This window comes from Salvelinus namaycush, chromosome 4 (assembly GCF_016432855.1).
Source record: "Salvelinus namaycush isolate Seneca chromosome 4, SaNama_1.0, whole genome shotgun sequence".
In the NCBI taxonomy this organism is placed as follows: domain Eukaryota; kingdom Metazoa; phylum Chordata; class Actinopteri; order Salmoniformes; family Salmonidae; genus Salvelinus; species Salvelinus namaycush.
The window spans coordinates 17,370,892-17,389,725 of record NC_052310.1 but is presented as its reverse complement, the minus strand read 5'-3'; the positions used below and the strand labels follow the sequence as shown (position 1 = coordinate 17,389,725).

Here is an 18,834-nt window from a genome sequence, read left to right as displayed (position 1 = left end):
TTACCGTAACACATGAACAAAAATGGTTCTTCTTCAATGGGGTTTAACTGCTGTTGGCATCCAATGTTAATGGTGCATTACCGCCACCAGTTGGACGGAGTATTGAATGAGAAAATACAAAAACATTGCGAGAAAGCGGGAAAACGACATACAAAATACCAAATTAGGCACACCAACTAACAAAAAACGTCCAGCTGCATTCACAATGATTAAACTTTTCTTAGACTTCTTCTCCGCGAACAATTATTTACAGACAACAATGCATATGAAGGGGCTGTAGACTCTAGTGCCATCATGAGGACGAAGTGAGGCGTGGCATGGACTAAACAGTATTTCACATAATTAATCGTATAACACAACGTTTGGATATTTATTGAATAATGACAAAATGTGTACAGCATGCATTCTATTAGGCATTTAGGTAACTATACAGTAAAAAAAAAAAAACATTGAGAAACTGACTACAGGACCTTTGAGTTTAATGAAACGACTTTCTCATCGGTACACTTACCGTGCCGTACAGGAAGCTGCTTAAATAATTGCTGTCGTCATCTCCGGTTAGTGACTATGTTTTACAAATTCTTTTTTTTGCTAGTGAAGGTTTGTGATAGTTGGTAGTGATCTTGAAATAAAAACGTGTGATTAAATGTAGTAAACATTTCAAAGTGATTCGAGTGCATAGGCCGTATAACTCTAATCTGCTTGCAGGCTAACGTTAGCATTCATTACAATTAGCATTAGCCTGTTAGCTAGCTATATTCGTTCAAACGTTAGTTATACTAACTAGTAAAATATACACTGTATAAAAAAGTATGTGGACACCCCTTCAAATTAGTGGGTTCGGCTATTTCAGCCACACCCGTTGCTAATTCGGCTATTTCAGCCACACCGGTGTTTAAAATCGACAACATAGCCATGCAATCTTCATAGACAAACATTGGCAGTAGACTGGCCTTACCGAAGAGCTCAGTGACTTTCAATGTGGCACCGTCATAGGATCCCACCTTTCCATCAAGTCTGTTAGTCAAAATTTCTGCACTGCTAGAACTACCCTGGTCAACTGTAAGTGCTGTTATTGTGAAGTGAAAATGACTTAAGACCAACAATGGTTCAGCCGAGAATTGGTAGGCCACACAAGCTCACAGAACGGGACCGCCGAGTGCTGTAGTGCGTAAAAATCGTCTGTCCTCGGTTGCATCACTCACTACCGAGTTCCAAACTGCCTCTGGAAGCAACATCAGCACAAGAACTGTTCCTCGGGAGCTTCATGGAATGGGTTTCAATGGCTGAGCAGCCGCACACAATCCTAAGATCACCATGCGCAATGCCAAGCGTCGGCTGGAGTGGTGTAAAGCTCGCAGCCATTGGACTCTGGAGCAGTGGAAACGCGTTCTCTGCAGTGATGAATCATGCTTCACCATCTGGGTTTGGCGGATGCCAGAAGAACGCTAACTGCCTGAATGCATAGTGCCAACTGTAAAGTCTGGTGGAGGAGGAATAATGGTCTGGGTCTGTTTTACATGGTTTGGGCTAGGCCCCTTAGCTCCAGTGAAGGGAAATTTACGCTACAGCATACAATGACATTCTAGACAATTCTGTGCTTCCAACTTTGTGCCAACAGTTTGGGGAAGGCCCTTTCCTGTTTCAGCATGACAAAGGCCCCGTGCACAAATCGAGTTCCTTACAGAAATGGTTTGTTGAGATTGGTGTGGAAGAACTTGACTGGTCTGCACAGAGACCTGACCTCAACCCCATCGATCACCTTTGGGATGAATTGGAACGCAGACTGCGAGCCAGGCCTAATTATCCAACATCAGTGCCCGACCTCACTAATGCTCTTGTAGCTGAATGGAAGCAAGTCCCAGCCGCAATGTTCCAATATCTAGTGGAAAGCCTTCCCAGAGGAGTGGAGGCTGTTATGGCAGAAAAGTGGGATCAACTCCATACTAATGCGCATTATTTTGGAATGAGATGTTCGACGAGCATGTGTCCACATACTTTTGGTCATGTAGTGTACGTTAAGCATGCAACTACTGCTATTTAGGTAGCTAACATGGATAGCTACTCTGCCAAGTTTTGGATACCACTTTGCATGTTTACATATTCCACACTTCAGAAATGGGATAGCTAGCAAGTTAGCTAGCGGGACATTCTGGCCTTCATTGAATTGGCATATACAAATCTGAATTATTTTGCCAACTTGAGCAATTGTAAGCAATCCACATCAATTATTTGTAGTTATATACCAGATAGTTTCAGTAACATTTTCTAAATTAAACTTCAGAAGTTGGACACAATGACAAAACCCTGGTGTTGACACGGGGAGATGATTAGTCTTGTCATCATAAATATCTCTTCGTAGAGGCCATAGGCAGCTGACAAATGAAGTTGTTCAAACGAAATGCCCCCTTTTCATCGGCTTCGTGTCCTAAAACGTCTGTCACGCTTTTGTTGCAGAAGCAGCAACCATGTCTGGCACCGGGGGAGGGAAGCGAGCCTCAGGTGGGGACAGCTCCCCTGGTCCACCTGAGAAGAAGTGTAAAAAAGAGGAGAAGACCACCACCACTCTCATTGAGCCCATACGCATTGGGGGAGTGTCCTCTACGGTTAGTCGTCATCTTTTTGTCCCCCACAACTGGGTCTTGTCTGTGCTTAACTATACAGGAGGGATGATTTCATTGATCTTCTTTATTATCACGTGACATCTGCAGGAGGAGATGGACATGAAGGTGATCCAGTTTAAGAACAAAAAGCTGAGTGAGCGTCTGGAGCAGAGGCAGACCATGGAGGATGAGCTGCGGGAGAAGATCGAGAAGCTGGAAAAGCGACAAGCTACTGACGATACCACACTGCTCATTGTGAATCGCTACTGGTCCCAGGTACGTACGTCCTACAATCATTTGCTGCCGTGAAGGAACATAGACATGTTCTTAACTTAAAGTGTAAACTCCCCCACACATACTCAATTACCCTCCTTCTCTAACTTCCAGTTGGAAGAAAATGTTCACGTCCTGCGCCAACGCATTGACCCCACGGTGGTCCCGGCACCGCCCGCTACTCCTGTTTCTGCCCCTACCCCAATGGACGCGGATGGCATGATGATCCCACCACCCCCTCCTTCAGCCCCACTCCCAGCGCCAGAACACGAGGAGCAACAGCCTCCACCACCCGACGGTATGGAGATAGCTCGTGAACCACAGCAGGACTCGACAATCGGTAAAGATGATTCCTGCTCTCTCTCAACCTTTTTATCTACGCATTTCTAGCCTCTGATCAGAAGTAATGATACCTCTGAGTCCATTGCGTTGCGGCCGATAATAACTGGTGTGAGGTATGGCAACATCAAGCACTAAACCTTTCTATCACTTACTTGTAGGCCGTCTTTTGTAAATAAGAATTTGACTTGCCTAGTTAAATTTAAAAAAAACACAACCTAAGTCTTCTCATCCTGACTGTTTAGCCCCGCCGCCCACTACTACCCTCAGTGAGAGTACCAAAGCCTTCCTCTCCACTTTGGACAACAGCAGTGAGGAGGAGCTCAGCCTGCAGTTGCGGGACAGGATGCAGTTCAGCAAGGAGGCCGCTGCCTGCATGGTCTGCGTCTTCGACAGGCTCCACAGCCGCATCGACGGCCTATGCACCCAGATCCTGTCCGCAGGTAACTATTCACTCGCTTATCATGACTCGGGAGTTTTTCACTTTCTGTTTGTAGCAACATGTGGGTTCTACATTTAGCATAATAATGTAGAGGGGTTCCCAACTATGACATTCGCTCTGGTCCCTACTATGACATTCACCCTGGTCCCTAGTGTTACATTCACCCTGGTCCCTAGTGTTACATTCACTCTGGTCCCTAGTGTTACATTCACTCTGGTCCCTAGTGTGACATTCACTCTGGTCCCTAGTGTGACATTCACTCTGGTGCCTAGTATGACATTCACTCTGGTCTCTAGTGTGACATTCACGCTGGTCCCTAGGGTGACATTCACTTTGATCTCGTGTTAAATTCCTGTAAGTCGCTTTGGATAGAAGCATCTGCTACGTGGCATATGTAATCACTAGTTGAGTAACCATAGTGACTGTTTTGTCTTTGTCAGCGTGTGAGGATGATAGCCAGGAAGAGATGCTCCGTCTGAATCGTACTCTGCTCGAGGAGAATGGCAGACTGCAAGACCTGGCCTCCTCCCTGCAGGGCAGACACCACAAGATGTCTATGGAGGTATGTTACCTCACCCTGTCATGTATAGTGTGTGTGTTGGGAATGCCCACATCTCCATAGTGTCGTCTTTCAAGCTTTTGTATCCTCCTCAATGTGAATGTCTGCTAGTTCTCATCGGTGGTAATACATGGCGATTGTGTGGACTCATCCAACCAATTTCATAATCACATTTTTGCTCTCATCTCTGCTCCTCTTTAACAGTACAACGAGCTTGTGGATAAGGTGACAAGCTCGGAGACCAAGGTGTCTGAGATGGAGACTGCTGTGGAGGATCTGCAGTGGGACATCGAGAAGCTCCGTAAGAGGGAACAGAAGCTCAACAAGCATCTGGCTGAGGCATTGGAGCAGGTGTGTGTAATTTGTGTGCGTCGGTGGGTATGTGCTTAATTTACTTTGTGTGTGTAATGGAGCAGGTGTGTGTGTGTAGTTCTCGTGTCTTGTCATCGCTGATGTCACTCCGTTATGCATCGATGGCCAGCGATAAGGCTGAAGCAGCAGAGCATGCCGTCCATTGAATAGCAGCTGTGGGGGGGGGTTTATTGATGTCCTGCTGTATGTACATGGGTAAAATAATGTCTTGATGTTTTATCGCGGAAATGAGGACTGTAACCACATCTATATAGCTATTGTAATATGTCTGGGTTAGTGTATTAATGTATGGGCCAAGTTTGCTAAACCATCTCTGATTGTTCTGTCCAGTTGACCTCGGGCTACTACACCACTGGAAGCTCAGGGGGGCTACCCGGTGGCCAGATCACCCTCAATATACAGAAGGTGGGTGCAGACTATTGTCCAACCATCCTATTATCCAACCATCCTATTATCCAACCATCCTATTGTCCAACCATCCTATTGTCCAACCATCCTTGACCTTCCCTTCCATCTTGTTTTGATGCATTGTTGTTTCCAACCCTGTCATATTTATTTAACCTTTATTTAACTAGGCAAGTCAGTTAAGAACAAATTCTTATTTACAATGACGGCCTAGTGCCCAAAGTGATACAAATTAACTCCATATTGTAATTATTATTATTTTTTTTACATTTTATCCCATTTTCTCCCCAATTTTCGTGGTATCCAATCGCTAGTAATTACTATCTTGTCTCATCGCTACAACTCCCGTACGGGCTCGGGAGAGACGAAGGTCGAAAGCCATGCGTCCTCCGAAGCACAACCCAACCAAGCCGCACTGCTTCTTAACACAGCGCGCCTCCAACCCGGAAGCCAGCCGCACCAATGTGTCGGAGGAAACACCGTGTACCTGGCCCCCTTGGTTAGCGCGCACTGCGCCCGGCCCGCCACAGGAGTCGCTGGAGCGGGATGAGACAAGGATATCCCTACCGGCCAAACCCTCCCTAACCCGGACGACGCTATGCCAATTGTGCGTCGCCCCACGGACCTCCCGGTCGCGGCCGGCTGCGACAGAGCCTGGGCGCGAACCCAGAGACTCTGGTGGCGCAGCTAGCACTGCGATGCAGTGCTCTAGACCACTGCGCCACCCGGGAGGCCATATTGTAATTATTATATCCGTTAGTTTGAGAGCCTGAATGCAGAGTTGGAGCAGAACCAGGAGCTGGCCAACAACCGCATGGCAGACCTGGAGAAACTACAGCAGGAGCTCCAGGAGGCTGTCAGGGAGAGCGAGAAACTCAAGGTACAACAGCATCCCCCTCTGAGGGAATACAAGACAATACGCTGTGCATTCTGTTATGTCGGCTTAACAAAGGAGATGCTCACTATTCAGACAGTCATGAGTCAGATGTCATGTCAAGGATGATTACAATTGTAGAAGAGACACAGTGGCTTCAGAAAATATTCATATACCCCTTGACTTTTTCCAAATGATGTTGTTACAGCCTAAATTCAACATTGATTAAAAAATAAATATCACCCATCTACACACAATATCCCATAATGACAAAGTGAAAACATGTTTTCACATTTATTTCAAATTAAATGACACTCCAAATTAAGCTCCGGTGCATCCAATTTCCTTTGATCATCCTTGAGATATCACTACAACTTGATTGGAGTGCACCTGTGGCCAATTCAGTTGTTTGGACATGATTTAGAAAGAAACACACCTGTCTATATAAAAGGTCCCACAGTTGACCGTGGATGTCAGAGCAGAAGCTACACCATGAAGTCCAAGGAACTGTCCATAGATCTCTGAGATAGAATTGTGATGAGGCATATATCTGGGGAAGGGTATAAAACAATTTCGACAGTGTTGAAAGTTTCCAAAAGCGCGGTGGTCTCCTTCATTGGGCCGTCCGATCAAACTGCGCAACCGGCAAGAAGGTCCTTGGTCATGGAGGTGACCAAGAACCCAGTGACCACTCTGACAGAACTACAGAGTTCCTTGGCTTAGATGGGAGAACCTGCCAGAAGGACAACAGACTCTACAGCGCTTCACCAATCTGGGCTTTGATAAAAAAGGCACATGACAGCACGCCTGGAGTTTGCAAGAAGGCATTTGAAAGACTCTGAGAACATAAGGCAAAATATTCTTTGGTCTGATGAGACAAAAATGTAACTCTTTGGCCTGAATGCAAAGCTCTATGTCTGGAGAAAACCAGGCACAGCTCATCACCCGTCTAACACCATCCCTACCGTGAAGCATAGTGGTGGCAGCATCATGCTATGGGGATGCTTTTCAGTGGCAGGGACTGGGAGACTGGTAAGGATAGAGGGAACAATGAATTGAGCCAAATACTGGCAAATCCTTGATGAGAACCTGCTTCAGAGTGCAAACAACCTTTGACTGGGGCGAAGATTTACGTTCCAACAGGACAATGACCCCAAGCATAAAGCCAAAGCAATGCTGGAATGGCTTCAGAACAATAATGTGGAAATTGTTTGGTGTGTTAACCCAGAATCGAACAGGTTAATCCCAGACTTGAATCCCATTGAACATTTGTGGAAAGACTTGAAGATTGCTGTTCACTGCCGCTCCCCATCTAACTTAACAGATCTTGTGAAAATCTGCAAGGAACAATGGGAGGAAATCCCGAAATCCAGATGTGCAAAGCTGATACAGACATACATACACAAGATGACTCAAAGCTGTAATCGCCGCCAATGGTTCTAATACAAATCATTGACTCCGGTGTAAATTACATATTTCTTTATTTAATTCTCAAGAAATTAGCAACGTTTTCGAAAAACATGTTTTCACTTTGTCATTATGGGGTATTGTGTGTAGATCGGTGAGAAAAAATATAAATTTAATCCATTTTGAATTTGGGCTGTAACACAACAATGTGGAATAAGTCATGGGGTATGAATACTTCCTTAAGGCACTGTAAACACTTAAAACAATTATAAACACTAACATTTGTTTATGTTATGATCACTGAATGTATACTGTGTATGTAATTTCTTGGCCAATGTTCCCTTGTCTGTTTGGTCTATCCCAAAGGAATTGCAGTCATTTAGTTTTTCACTATGTCCCAAGGTGTCTTACAGTGGTATGGGGGGGATAATTCACTCACTTAACTACCTTTTCAGTTGGACCTGAAAAATATTCCAGAGGATGTGGTGAAGGAGACCGTGGACTACAAGTGCCTGCAGTCCCAGTTCTCCCTGCTCTACAATGAGTCTTTGGGGGTGAAGACCCAGCTGGATGAGGCCCGGGCCCTGCTCCTCACCGCAAAGAACGCCCACCTCAGACAGATAGAGCACATGGAGGTCAGAAGCACTGATTTTTGCAGAGAGAGGCTATTTAGAAGAAGGTTTTACTTGCAATGATTATGACCCATGGTTAATTTACCTCCCTTAGTTGAATGGACTGATTGTCGCTCTGATAAAATAATCTGACAAATTACTAAAGTGTAGGAGGGAGCCACTGATTTTTAAAGTAACAAACATTTCAGCGTATCAGATCTGGGTTCAAATAGTATCCCCCCAACCCCTGCTTGGGGTACCAGATGGATGGGTTTTGCAATTTTGGGACTATTCCATTGTTTCCATTGTGCCAGGCAAACTCAATCAAGCGCAGCTAAAATATTTGAAAGAAAACAAATACTATTTGAACCCAGGTCTGGCATATATATCATGAATACACTAGGAATATATGTGGTTAGAAAGGTATTTTGTACAGCCCGGGTTACAGCAGCCCGGGGAGCTGACTAGCTCTGCATTCCACAATGGTATGTCATTGCCATGACTACAGTGCCTTGTGTTTGGGCAAAACATGACCAATTTGGCGTAAGTAGAAACAGACAGGCTCTCTTTATATGCTTGGAAAGTGGATCGTGTCACAATCAGTAAAAACTGGCCAAAACTAGTCAGGACGTCAGAGGTTTGTTGTGACGTTGCCGTTGGACTGCCGCCAACAAAAGCTGTGGCGTTTGTCACCTGTTCAGAGTGACGAGCTGTCCCTACAGAAGAAGCTCCGCACAGAGGTCATCCAGCTGGAAGACACGCTGGCCCAGGTGCGCAAGGAGTACGAGATGCTGCGCATCGAGTTTGAGCAGAACCTGGCGGCCAACGAGCAAGCAGGTAACGTCTCATCTCCACAACAACTCTCACTCCCGAGGCTTGTTTCTATCATTAACAGTTTCCCATAGAAAGCAACATTTTCTCAGTGAGAATCTTGAATGGATGATTGTCAGTCTTAATCCCCCCCCCCCCCCCTCTAACCAAGGATGTTGACTGTGTTTGGAATGAATGTCCTATCCTGTTATCACTATCCATATTGCTCACTAGTTTGGCGATACTTCACAAGTTTAGCACACGCAGACTACAGTCAGACAAAACAGCGGCTCTGACTGAAACGCATGGTCGTCGTTTCCTTATCAATCCTTCTGTCTCCTTTTGATCTTTCCCTCAGGCCCAATCAACAGAGAGATGCGCCACCTCATCAGCAGCCTCCAGAACCACAACCACCAGCTGAAAGGTGACGTGCAGCGTTACAAGCGGAAGCTCCGAGAAACACAGATGGAGATCAACAAGGTAGGGCGGCGGATCCTCTACGTGAGACCAATAGACTTTCTTCTGAATATATATATATATATTTTTTTTAAATTAAATTCTGCATATTTAATCAATATGCGGAAAGAGCCAGGCAATTTTTCTAACCAGATGACCTGACCAGGTCAGGATAAACTCTGGACTAGAGTGCTGCTACCCGACCTGAGCCCGACAGGGCCCCGACATTATACATCGGGCTAGGGTAGGGACAGTTTTTCTTTTTCATCAGTAACTAGGGTACGGATGGCGCTCGGCTATCACTAACATTTTGAAGCTGAGCCACTTGCGTATGCTCTGCAGCGCAGTACAGTCATATCTGACTAAGATAACAACATGGTGTCAGAAGTACTTCAACCTCGTCAAATATAAGACGGGAGAGATTATTTCACAGAAACTAATGGTCCTTGAGTTGTGTCGGCGTGACAAAGTAGCAAACCGCTAACTGCTCTCATGTCTCTTCGTTGAGCAGAGCAACTCAAGCGGATCCGTTGCTATGGATACTCCGACTCAGAGCTGCAATGAGCTGAGTGCAGGGAGCAAGTGACAGATGGAGAGGAGCAGCTAATGGATTTACTAATGGAGGAAGTTATTTCTGGTTTCGGACAGGGCCTTGAATTTTCCAGAATCAATTGGCCTGGGTAGGGTACTGCTCGCTTAAAATGAATCCCCTTGCAAGGCTCTACTCTGGACCCTTATTATAGGCTAACTAGAACCTTGAGTTTGCCCTGGTGAGGCTGTTCGCTCATGTGGTTCAACAACTTGAGTTGCACAATATTTGGTTAATAGATGAGGATCAACGTGACTTATTTGAATCATGATATTTGCTATGAAAATAAGTGATCAACGCGATTGATGTCCCAAATACATTTTCTATCCCTGTCCCTTTGTCAGTTGCGGTGTCAGAGTGGTGACACCGGGCTTCTGTCATTGGAGGAGCCGGTGAGCGACAGCCTGGAGGTGAAGAAAGAGGAGGATGAAGACCAAGAGGAGGAGGAGGAGAGGAGGAGGGAGCTGGAGAGACAGCGGGCCCGGGAGAGAGAGAGGGAGACTGAGAGGGAACGAGAGAGGGAACGAGAGAGGGAGCGAGAAAGAGAGCGACAGCGCAGCGAGGAGTTGAAGAGGAAAGATTCGGACACCCTGAAGATGCTGAGGGCGGAACTTAAGTATGTTTTGTTTTTGGTTATAGAACCCACAACTCCCCTTTTCATATTACACTGAATAAAGTAGGGGTGTGCAGATCTGTTCATACTCGTATTCGTAATTCGATCCGTTTTATCACACTTGATACTCGTAATCAGATTTACTCGTGATCGGAAAACCCAGAAGTGTGGTTTAAATGCCGGTAAAGCCTATACCACAAGTGCACATCACTGCACTATCACTCAGAGTGCATCTCAGAGCACATCGTTATGTTCCTTCACACACATTGTTCAAAGTTAAGAAATTATCCTGACAGCTGAAAATGCATATGATTGACTTACTTAGTCCTATTCAATTATCAACAAAATAGGCTAATATATAATGCATGGCTGGCTGGCTACTGCTGCCTGCATTTATTCCAGACCCAGATTTAGTTGAAGGTAATTTGCTTGCCCCATATATATAAAAAAAAAATTTGCTTTCAAAAGGAGCAAAAATGTTCTCCCTGCACTTATGCCACAACATTTGTACCATGAAAATTAACTATCTGCATTTGTCATTTTCAAATGTGAAAATGCCTGGGCGAGGATAAAATGATAATAGCAAGCAAGCAAGCATGGGCTTAGCTCGCGACATAACGACAAAGACAGAGGGAGCAGGAGCGGCGACTTGTTCTAATCCAGTTATGGCAGCAGGCTCAACCCACACCCCGCCCGTTTCTTGACAGACGGCCAAACTAGCCAATTGAGTAGTACAATTTATAGTACACAACGCTTCATTCACACTGTTTGAGATATGTGTGCTGGCAGCTGAAAATGACTTTTTCCCCAATCACTGATAATTACAAAAATACTAATCATAAACATATTCAGAAAATTCACCATATCTGTTAAGATACTCGTTTTGTCCGATTACTCGGCACACCCCTAGAATAAAATATAGTAGAAGACCTTAGAGTAGAAGAGACACATTGTCTAACTCTTCTACTGTTCATTCTCCTTTTCACTCAGGAAAGCCCAGGAGTCTCAGAAGGAGATGAAACTACTTTTGGACATGTACAAATCAGCTCCCAAAGAGCAGAGGGACAAAGTGCAGCTTATGGCAGCAGAGCGCAAGTCTAAAGCCGAGGTTATATTTAAAAAATCTAAAATCTCACATGTAAAGTTAAATGGTATTTGTTGGGTCCTGTTACTTTGTATTACTTGTATTCTGTATAATTTTTTTTTTGAATTATCTATAAAAATCTTGGTCTTAAAAAAAAGAAAAGTTGATTTATGAGGTGGTAGAGTGCCTATGTGTTTGTCCATGTGTTACATCTAAGTCCCTCCCCTTGCGTCCCAGGTGGATGAGTTGCGGGTGCGTGTTCGAGAGCTGGAGGAGCGGGAGAGGAAGGAGAGCAAGAAGCTGGCTGATGAGGACGCTCTCAGGAAGATCCGTGTGGCAGAGGAGACAATCGACCACCTACAGAAGAAGCTCACGGCCACCAAACAGGTACTGTGTATCCACCACACATAACAAAACTGTTGCAGAGGTGTTGAATATGTTAAATGTCACAATTGCCTTGGCTTTTTTTATATATTTTTTTGACCAAGGATTTCAATGGAGTTTGATTTCTTAAGCAATCTCGATGCCGATAAGTGAGGTGTTACGATGCTATTCAGTGGTATTTGAATTACATTTAGATGAGGTGTCATTGTGAAGTCAGTTGATACATGTTAGTTACAATTACATTGTGTGATCCATTCGGGATACATTGCAAGGTAACACTCTGTGACCTAATGGGTTTTCATCTGCCGTATTGTACCAGGTCTCTCTCTCAAAGAGATTTGACCTCCAATTAAATTAAACTACATAACTAACAGTAAAAAGAAAATATCCAAAACTAAACAAATGCCAACTCTATTCCAACCTCCCACCCCCCCTGTACCGCTCCATTCTGTCTAGGAGGAGGAGGCCCTACTGAGTGAGATGGACGTGACGGGCCAGGCCTTTGAGGACATGCAGGAGCAGAACAGCCGGCTGATGCAGCAGCTGAGGGAGAAGGACGACGCCAACTTCAAGCTGATGTCGGAACGCATCAAGTCCAACCAGATCTACAAGCTGCTGAGGGAGGAGAAGGAGGAGCTGGCTGACCAGGTGCTCACCTTTAAGACCCAGGTGAGAGAGACTATGGAGGATGAACTGTCAGCATCGTGTGTGTTTTTTATTTTCAGGGCAACTTACAAAGCGGTGGATGTAAAACAGGTGTGTAACTCATTCGGCAAGGCAGACTGTTTTATTTATTAAGAGACCCGTGGGTCAAAAAATAGCATACTTGGGCTGCATGTTGTGCATCCCTGATGGCTATTGAAATAAAAAATAAAAAAACATTTGATTGTAGTCCTGATAATGCTTGTGTTTCTGAGCTAATGAGGAAACCGGTCTGATTGATTGGTTCCCCTTGCTATCCGTCACAGGTGGAAGCCCAGTTATTGGTTGTACAGAAGCTGGAGGAGAAAGAGGGCATCCTCCAGAGCTCACTGACCAATCTGGAGAAAGAGTTAGGAGTTCGCATACAAGCACTAGAACTCAACAAGAGGAAGGTAGCAAAACAATACTACTTACAATTTTAAACTCCCCTTCTTCCACACTTACCTTACCAATACTACTACTCATAGTACTACTAATTTTACTATTGGTATTGTAATAATAACACAAAAAGGAATAACAATACCACTGTTATTAAGGACAATAGTATCTGAGTGTCTCTTGCCCCTCCATCTCAGGCAGTGGAGGCAGCCCAGCTGGCTGAGGACCTTAAGGTGCAGCTGGATCACACCCAGTCCAAGCTGAGGGAGATCCAGGTATCTGTGTCTGAGAACCGCAACGCCAGAGAGAGGGAGTTGGGAAACCTCAAAAGAGCGCAGGTACACACAACTACTGACAAGTCTGTCCTTTCCACATATGTATCCTTTATTTAACCAGGTGAGTCTCATTTTTAAACGTGAATGTATTTTTTCCCCCCAGAGGGAGCCCTGATGTTAATTTGTCAAACCCCTAAAAACCTTCGGAGGGAATACAGTGGGAAGGGTCATTTTGAGTGTGAATGTTTACGGTAGGTTTAATCTAGGCTACTAAAGTATTCGACTGTGTCTGGCTGACTTATAGGAGGACCTGTCCAGGCTACGACGAAAGCTGGAGAAACAGAAGAAAGTGGAGGTGTACACTGATGCTGATGAGATCCTGCAGGAGGAGATCAACCAGTACAAGGTAATAAAAAAAATACACACATCCTGGCGGAATGGCCTTTCGATCAATTACATGTGAGAAGGTTCACGTGTTGCGGTACATGGGTGACACTTTATTTTACAGCGTTAACTGTACATTTTCTGTACTCCACACCTGGCAGGCGAAGCTGCGTTGTCCGTGCTGCAACACCCGCGACAAGGAGACGGTGCTCACCAAGTGTTTCCACGTTTTCTGCTACGAGTGTCTGAAGACGCGCTACGACACCCGACAAAGGAAGTGCCCCAAGTGCAACTGTGCCTTCGGGGCCAACGACTTCCACCGCATCTACATCACCTAACTGCCGAGGGAAAAGAAGAGGACAGGGATAAGGGAGGGGAGGAAAAATAAATGGATGGAAGTGAGTGTGGTTGGAGAGCTTAGTTTTGTCTTTGCTTTTCGAAGGACTTTCTTATATTGCGTCATTGCCGGTTGGTGCTAGTGACCAAACAGATAGTTGTGACTGAGAGAGAGTCTAAAAACCGAAGTGCACATACCAAGGTATTCTTACTTCTGGATACTCTGTTTTTGTTTTTCTGTCACATCTTTGTTTTCGATCAGATCTTGCCCATGTGGTAATGAACTTTTAACTAGGACGTTGTCGTGGCACTGTATGATTTGTATACACTACCGTTAAAAGTTGGGGGTCACTTAGAAATGTCCTTGTTTTTGAAAGAAAAGCATATTTTTTTGTCCATTTAAAATAACATCAAATTGATCAGAAATAGTGTACATATTGTTAATGTGGTAAATTACTATTGTAGCTGGAAATGGCTGATTTAAAAAATAATTACAAAATATTATGGAATATCTACATAGGTGTACAGAGGCCCATTACCAGCAACCATCACTCTTGTGTTCCAGTGACACGTTGTGTTAGCTAATCCTAGTGTATAATTTTAAAATGCTAATTGATCATTAGAAAACCCTTTTGCAATTATGTTAGCACAGCTGAAAACTGTTGTTTTGCTTAAAGAAGCAATAAAACTGGCCTCCTTTAGACTAGTTGAGTATCTGGAGCATCAGCATTTGTGGGTTCGATTTACAGGCTCAAACTGGCCAGAAACAAAGCACTTTCTTCTGAAACTCGTCAGTCTATTGTTCTGAGAAATGAAGGCTATTCCATGCGAGAAATTGCCAAGAAACTGAAGATCTCGTACAACGCGGTGTACTACTCCCTTCACAGAACAGCGCAAACTGGCTCTAACCAGAATAGAAAGAGGAGTGGGAGGCCCCGGTGCACAATTGAGCAAGAGGACAAGTACATTAGAGTGTCTAGTTTGAGAAACAGACGCCTCACAAGTCCTCAACTGGCAGCTTCATTAAATAGTACCCGCAAAACACCAGTCTCAATGTCAACAGTGACGAGGCAACTCCGGAATGCTGGCCTTCTAGGCAGAGTTGCACAGAAAAAGCCATATCTCAGACTGGCCAATAAAAATAAAATATTAAGATGGCAAAAGAACACAGACACTGGACAGAGAAACTGCGTAGAAGGCCAGCATCCCGGAGTCGCCTCTTCACTGTTGAGACTGGTGTTTTGCTGGTACTATTTAAAGAAGCTGCCAGTTGAGGACTTGTGAGGCGTCTGTTTCTCAAACTAGACACTCTAATGCGTCCAGCTACAATAGTCATTTACAACATTAACAATGTCTATACTGTATTTCTGAGCAATTTGATGTTATTTTAATGGACTTTTTTTTTTGCTTTTCCTTTAAAAAACAAGGACGTTTCAAAGTGACCCCAAACTTTTGAACAGTAGTGTACATTGACTTCCGCAGAATCATCCTTGAGAACACCTGTATGTGCTTGTTTCCGGTATTCTAAGAAAAGACCACTCTGAAGAACTGGGATTCAATCGCTGGATGCAAATCTAGTTGAGTTGTGTACAAATGTGACTCAATTCAGTAAAAATTGACTTTCTTTCATTATTGTAACGATCACGTTATGTCCCTGTGCAGTGATTTCACCAGATAATACTGCAGGGCTTGACATTAACTTTTTTTTGCCACTTGTCCTTCAGACAAGTAGGACAGATTTGTTTTTTTGGTCAGAAAGCTCAAGTCACCAAAGAGTGATACTTAAAATTGTTGTATAATTCAAGGAACCACTTTACAATATAAAAATGACCATTGTTGCTACTGTATAGAGAATCAGACAAATGTAGGCTACCCTCTGCATATTGGCTTCTTTGCATTTTCAAACCTGTCTCAAAATAGAACACTGCCCCTTTTAGATGCACCTGGAGGATGATTGGCAACCCTTAAATAGCCCCCCAAAATATTGCACAGTTACAGTTCCAACCGAATACTTTTTGTCTTTCATAAATAATTGACTAATTGAATGAATCAGGGATCAAATGGCTACAGTAGGTTTCTTAAAAGAACGGTAACTAACGAAGACATGTTTATAACATTGTAAGGCTGAAATATTCAGGTTTCAGTGGAGATTTATTGACCGCACTGTTCAACCAATCCAATAAATGTGGAGGAAGAGTTAAGATGGAATGTCACCTTGTTAATGTCCAAAAGTGCAAGTCACTTCCCAGGCTCTTTACATTTCACCTGAAACCCGAACATCCGGTTGTTGGAGATCCAGCGGAGGCTACTATGAAGCTATTCTAAGATTTTAACGTCAGAATGACATGGCCAATGTTGAATAGAGGGGGAATACCAGCTTTCCAATGGTGTTAGAATTATTCCTGAACTTCCAATAAATACATTTCAGATATGCTATCCCCAAAATAATAATTTGGTTGTGTTTATGAAGGTCTTGGCTAACATTAGACTTCTAGATTTTTATTTTTCTAAGAACACAGTAGCATTTTCATTCATTTATTTTACTGTAGGCTATCTGTAAAAATGAGGAGGGAAAAACACAAAGCACCACAATTGAAGTGTTACGTCATCACACAGAAATCCATTATAATTACGTTTTGGCAGGTCTTATACGGCCCGGTGCAGTCCAAATTGTGTTTTTCCTGTGTTTTGTATCATTGTACAACAGCTGATGAAACGAACACTGTAAAAGTGTGAACAAAATTGATGTGTTATTTTCTGATAGTTCCTGGTTGAAAATACAATATACACAGGACCTTCAAATCAGCCTGTTTGCATGAGTAGGGTGTTTCTGCTTGCCTGGTGACATCACCAGGTGGGAAATTGGTTAATAAACCAATAACAAAGAGAGTTCCAAACCTCTCTGCTAATAACAGCAAGTTTTCCCCTCCCCACTTAGACCACTCCCAGACAGTCTTAACAAAAAATCTTGCTTGAGAAAGTTTTTTGCAAAAAATATTTTTATTCATTTTAATGGAAATGTATTACAGTAAGGTACTTGTTACCCAGAAATGATTTGATGTTGATATAAAAATGTCTGCATTGGACCTTTTTAAGAAAAAATGTGACTAAGAAAATGTATTTCAAAAGAACAGAGTAAAATATGTTCAGTTTTATTTTATTACTAGAAGTTGTTGCTATGCTGCCGCCAGTACTCTGTGCATGGAACAGCCTTTTTGGTTGGGAAAAGTTATATTTTCAAATAGAGCTCATCTCAGTTATTTTGCAAGTAAAGGTCTTTCTGATAGATCAAAATGACCTGCATGAACCTGTAGGATGATTATAAAATGCTGCTTTTTGGTTAAGCTTAGTTAATTACAAATGCTTCAATGTTTCTCTTTCTCTCCTCGGGCCCAAACACATTGGCACACATGCAGGTGATTGATGCGCACAACATTACATTTCCAGGAATATCATGACCGTGTGCTGACCAACAATTAGCTATAACTGGGCAAATAACTCACTAACCAGCAAGGAATATCAACAAATGTCCACATGTGGCTACAGATAGATCTGCTCAAAAGCATATTCTTATTCAAATAATTTTTTAAATATTGTGATTATTATTATTTTTTAACATAGATTCATCTTTTGCTTGTCTGACACATTTTTTTTACTTGCCCCGGACAATCTGAAAGTCAAGCCTTACTATTGTCAATAGGAATCATTCGACACAAAGTTGGCCATTTTTAGTTTGTCTCAGAATCAGCACAAAAAGGAGTGTTATTAAGGATCACCTTGGGCTAGATCTTCGTGTGTTAAGCCAGTTATGACCAATCCTGTTGCTACCACCTAGTGACTCAGTCACACATAACATCTGCAGGTTTTAGTCCCTCATTACTGATGACATCATTTCAGTGGAATAGTCAGCTCATGAGTGTCATACTAAATGGGCTGTCCCATCCAAGTCCTCCAAGACTACTTTGTTAAAGGTTACTCGTACATTAGTCTCAAAACATCTGTTACAACCATATTCTGCCTTTAATGGAACCTCTGAACACCATTTTCCTCTGTTCTGATGATGTTAACAGTATAATGAGAGCTTGGTAATGCGTTTGAAGTTAGCTCCTGTGAGAACTAAAATCATAACTGGCCTCAAAAAACCAGTGAGACTGGTGATCTAAAGTCAATGGCAAAAAACATGTTATGTATCGGTTCAAAATAAGACCTCTATAATATTTTGATGTAATGTTGTGTCTGGGTATTGGGATTGGTATAAATGAGTAGAGAGTGTGGGCTCTGATTGTGTGATATGAACATACATGTCATTTGGAACATACTAGTGATCATTTTGTATTTCACAGTGTAGAAGTTGTTTTCCTAGTAAAAACTTTAACTTGTGCATCATGAGTTGAGTTGAATGTTGAATACATTTCCTCATCTTAGGGTTTTCTGACCTCTTCTAAACATTTTGGGAGGTCAATAATGGGAAAGCTTTTGATCTTGCTAAAAAAGCAGAAGTATCAAATGTACACGAGTCTGTGAGTGTTGCAGTTCCCACTTGTGCGCCTAACATTTGGTTGCCCAATACTGTATATAGGAGGAGGGGTTATGCGTTGTGTTTTTACAGATGTTTCTCCTTCCTGAGGATGGTAAAAAAACAAGCTCATTTGACAAGTGTTACATATGCATATGACCATACAAAATAATATATACCATACATGTATACAACAAATATGAGAGTGAGAAAAAAACTAAAAAACACTGCAACAGTTATAGAACCTACTCATGTGAACCAAGATGGGTATCCTCTTCTGTAATTGTATACATTTACCTGTAGTGTTTCTCAGAAAAATACAACTTTGCATCACAAAAGTTCCTCTTCTGTGAAGTTTTAAACAACCCTGAACGTATTCAACCCCAGTGTAAAGTGCTTTTCTTCACTGCTTATGGGATCCA

The 18,834-nt window shown here is 43.1% G+C and overlaps 1 protein-coding gene across 1 annotated transcript; it reads left to right on the top strand.

Annotated features, from left to right (window-relative positions):
- The first annotated feature begins 522 nt into the window (after positions 1-522).
- rnf40 (ring finger protein 40) lies at positions 523-14,311 on the top strand. Its single transcript, XM_038991307.1, has 20 exons — positions 523-557; positions 2,458-2,606; positions 2,712-2,879; positions 2,991-3,216; positions 3,461-3,658; positions 4,098-4,219; positions 4,421-4,567; positions 4,919-4,993; positions 5,754-5,873; positions 7,730-7,909; positions 8,587-8,722; positions 9,054-9,175; positions 10,085-10,356; positions 11,344-11,461; positions 11,675-11,824; positions 12,278-12,490; positions 12,790-12,915; positions 13,099-13,239; positions 13,481-13,582; positions 13,722-14,311. Exons 2-20 carry the CDS (start codon positions 2,469-2,471, stop codon positions 13,896-13,898), a joined length of 2,931 nt encoding a protein of 976 aa, XP_038847235.1. The 5' UTR covers positions 523-557; positions 2,458-2,468; the 3' UTR covers positions 13,899-14,311.
- Positions 14,312-18,834: the final 4,523 nt, after the last annotated feature.

Coding starts and splice junctions, on each gene's coding strand:
- rnf40 (XM_038991307.1), top strand. CDS start 2,469: ATGTCTGGCACCGGGGGAGGGAAGCGAGCCTCAGGTGGGGACAGCTCC. Junction 4,220..4,420: donor ACCACAAGATGTCTATGGAG/GTATGTTACCTC, acceptor CCTCTTTAACAG/TACAACGAGCTTGTGGATAA. Junction 4,994..5,753: donor TCACCCTCAATATACAGAAG/GTGGGTGCAGAC, acceptor TATATCCGTTAG/TTTGAGAGCCTGAATGCAGA.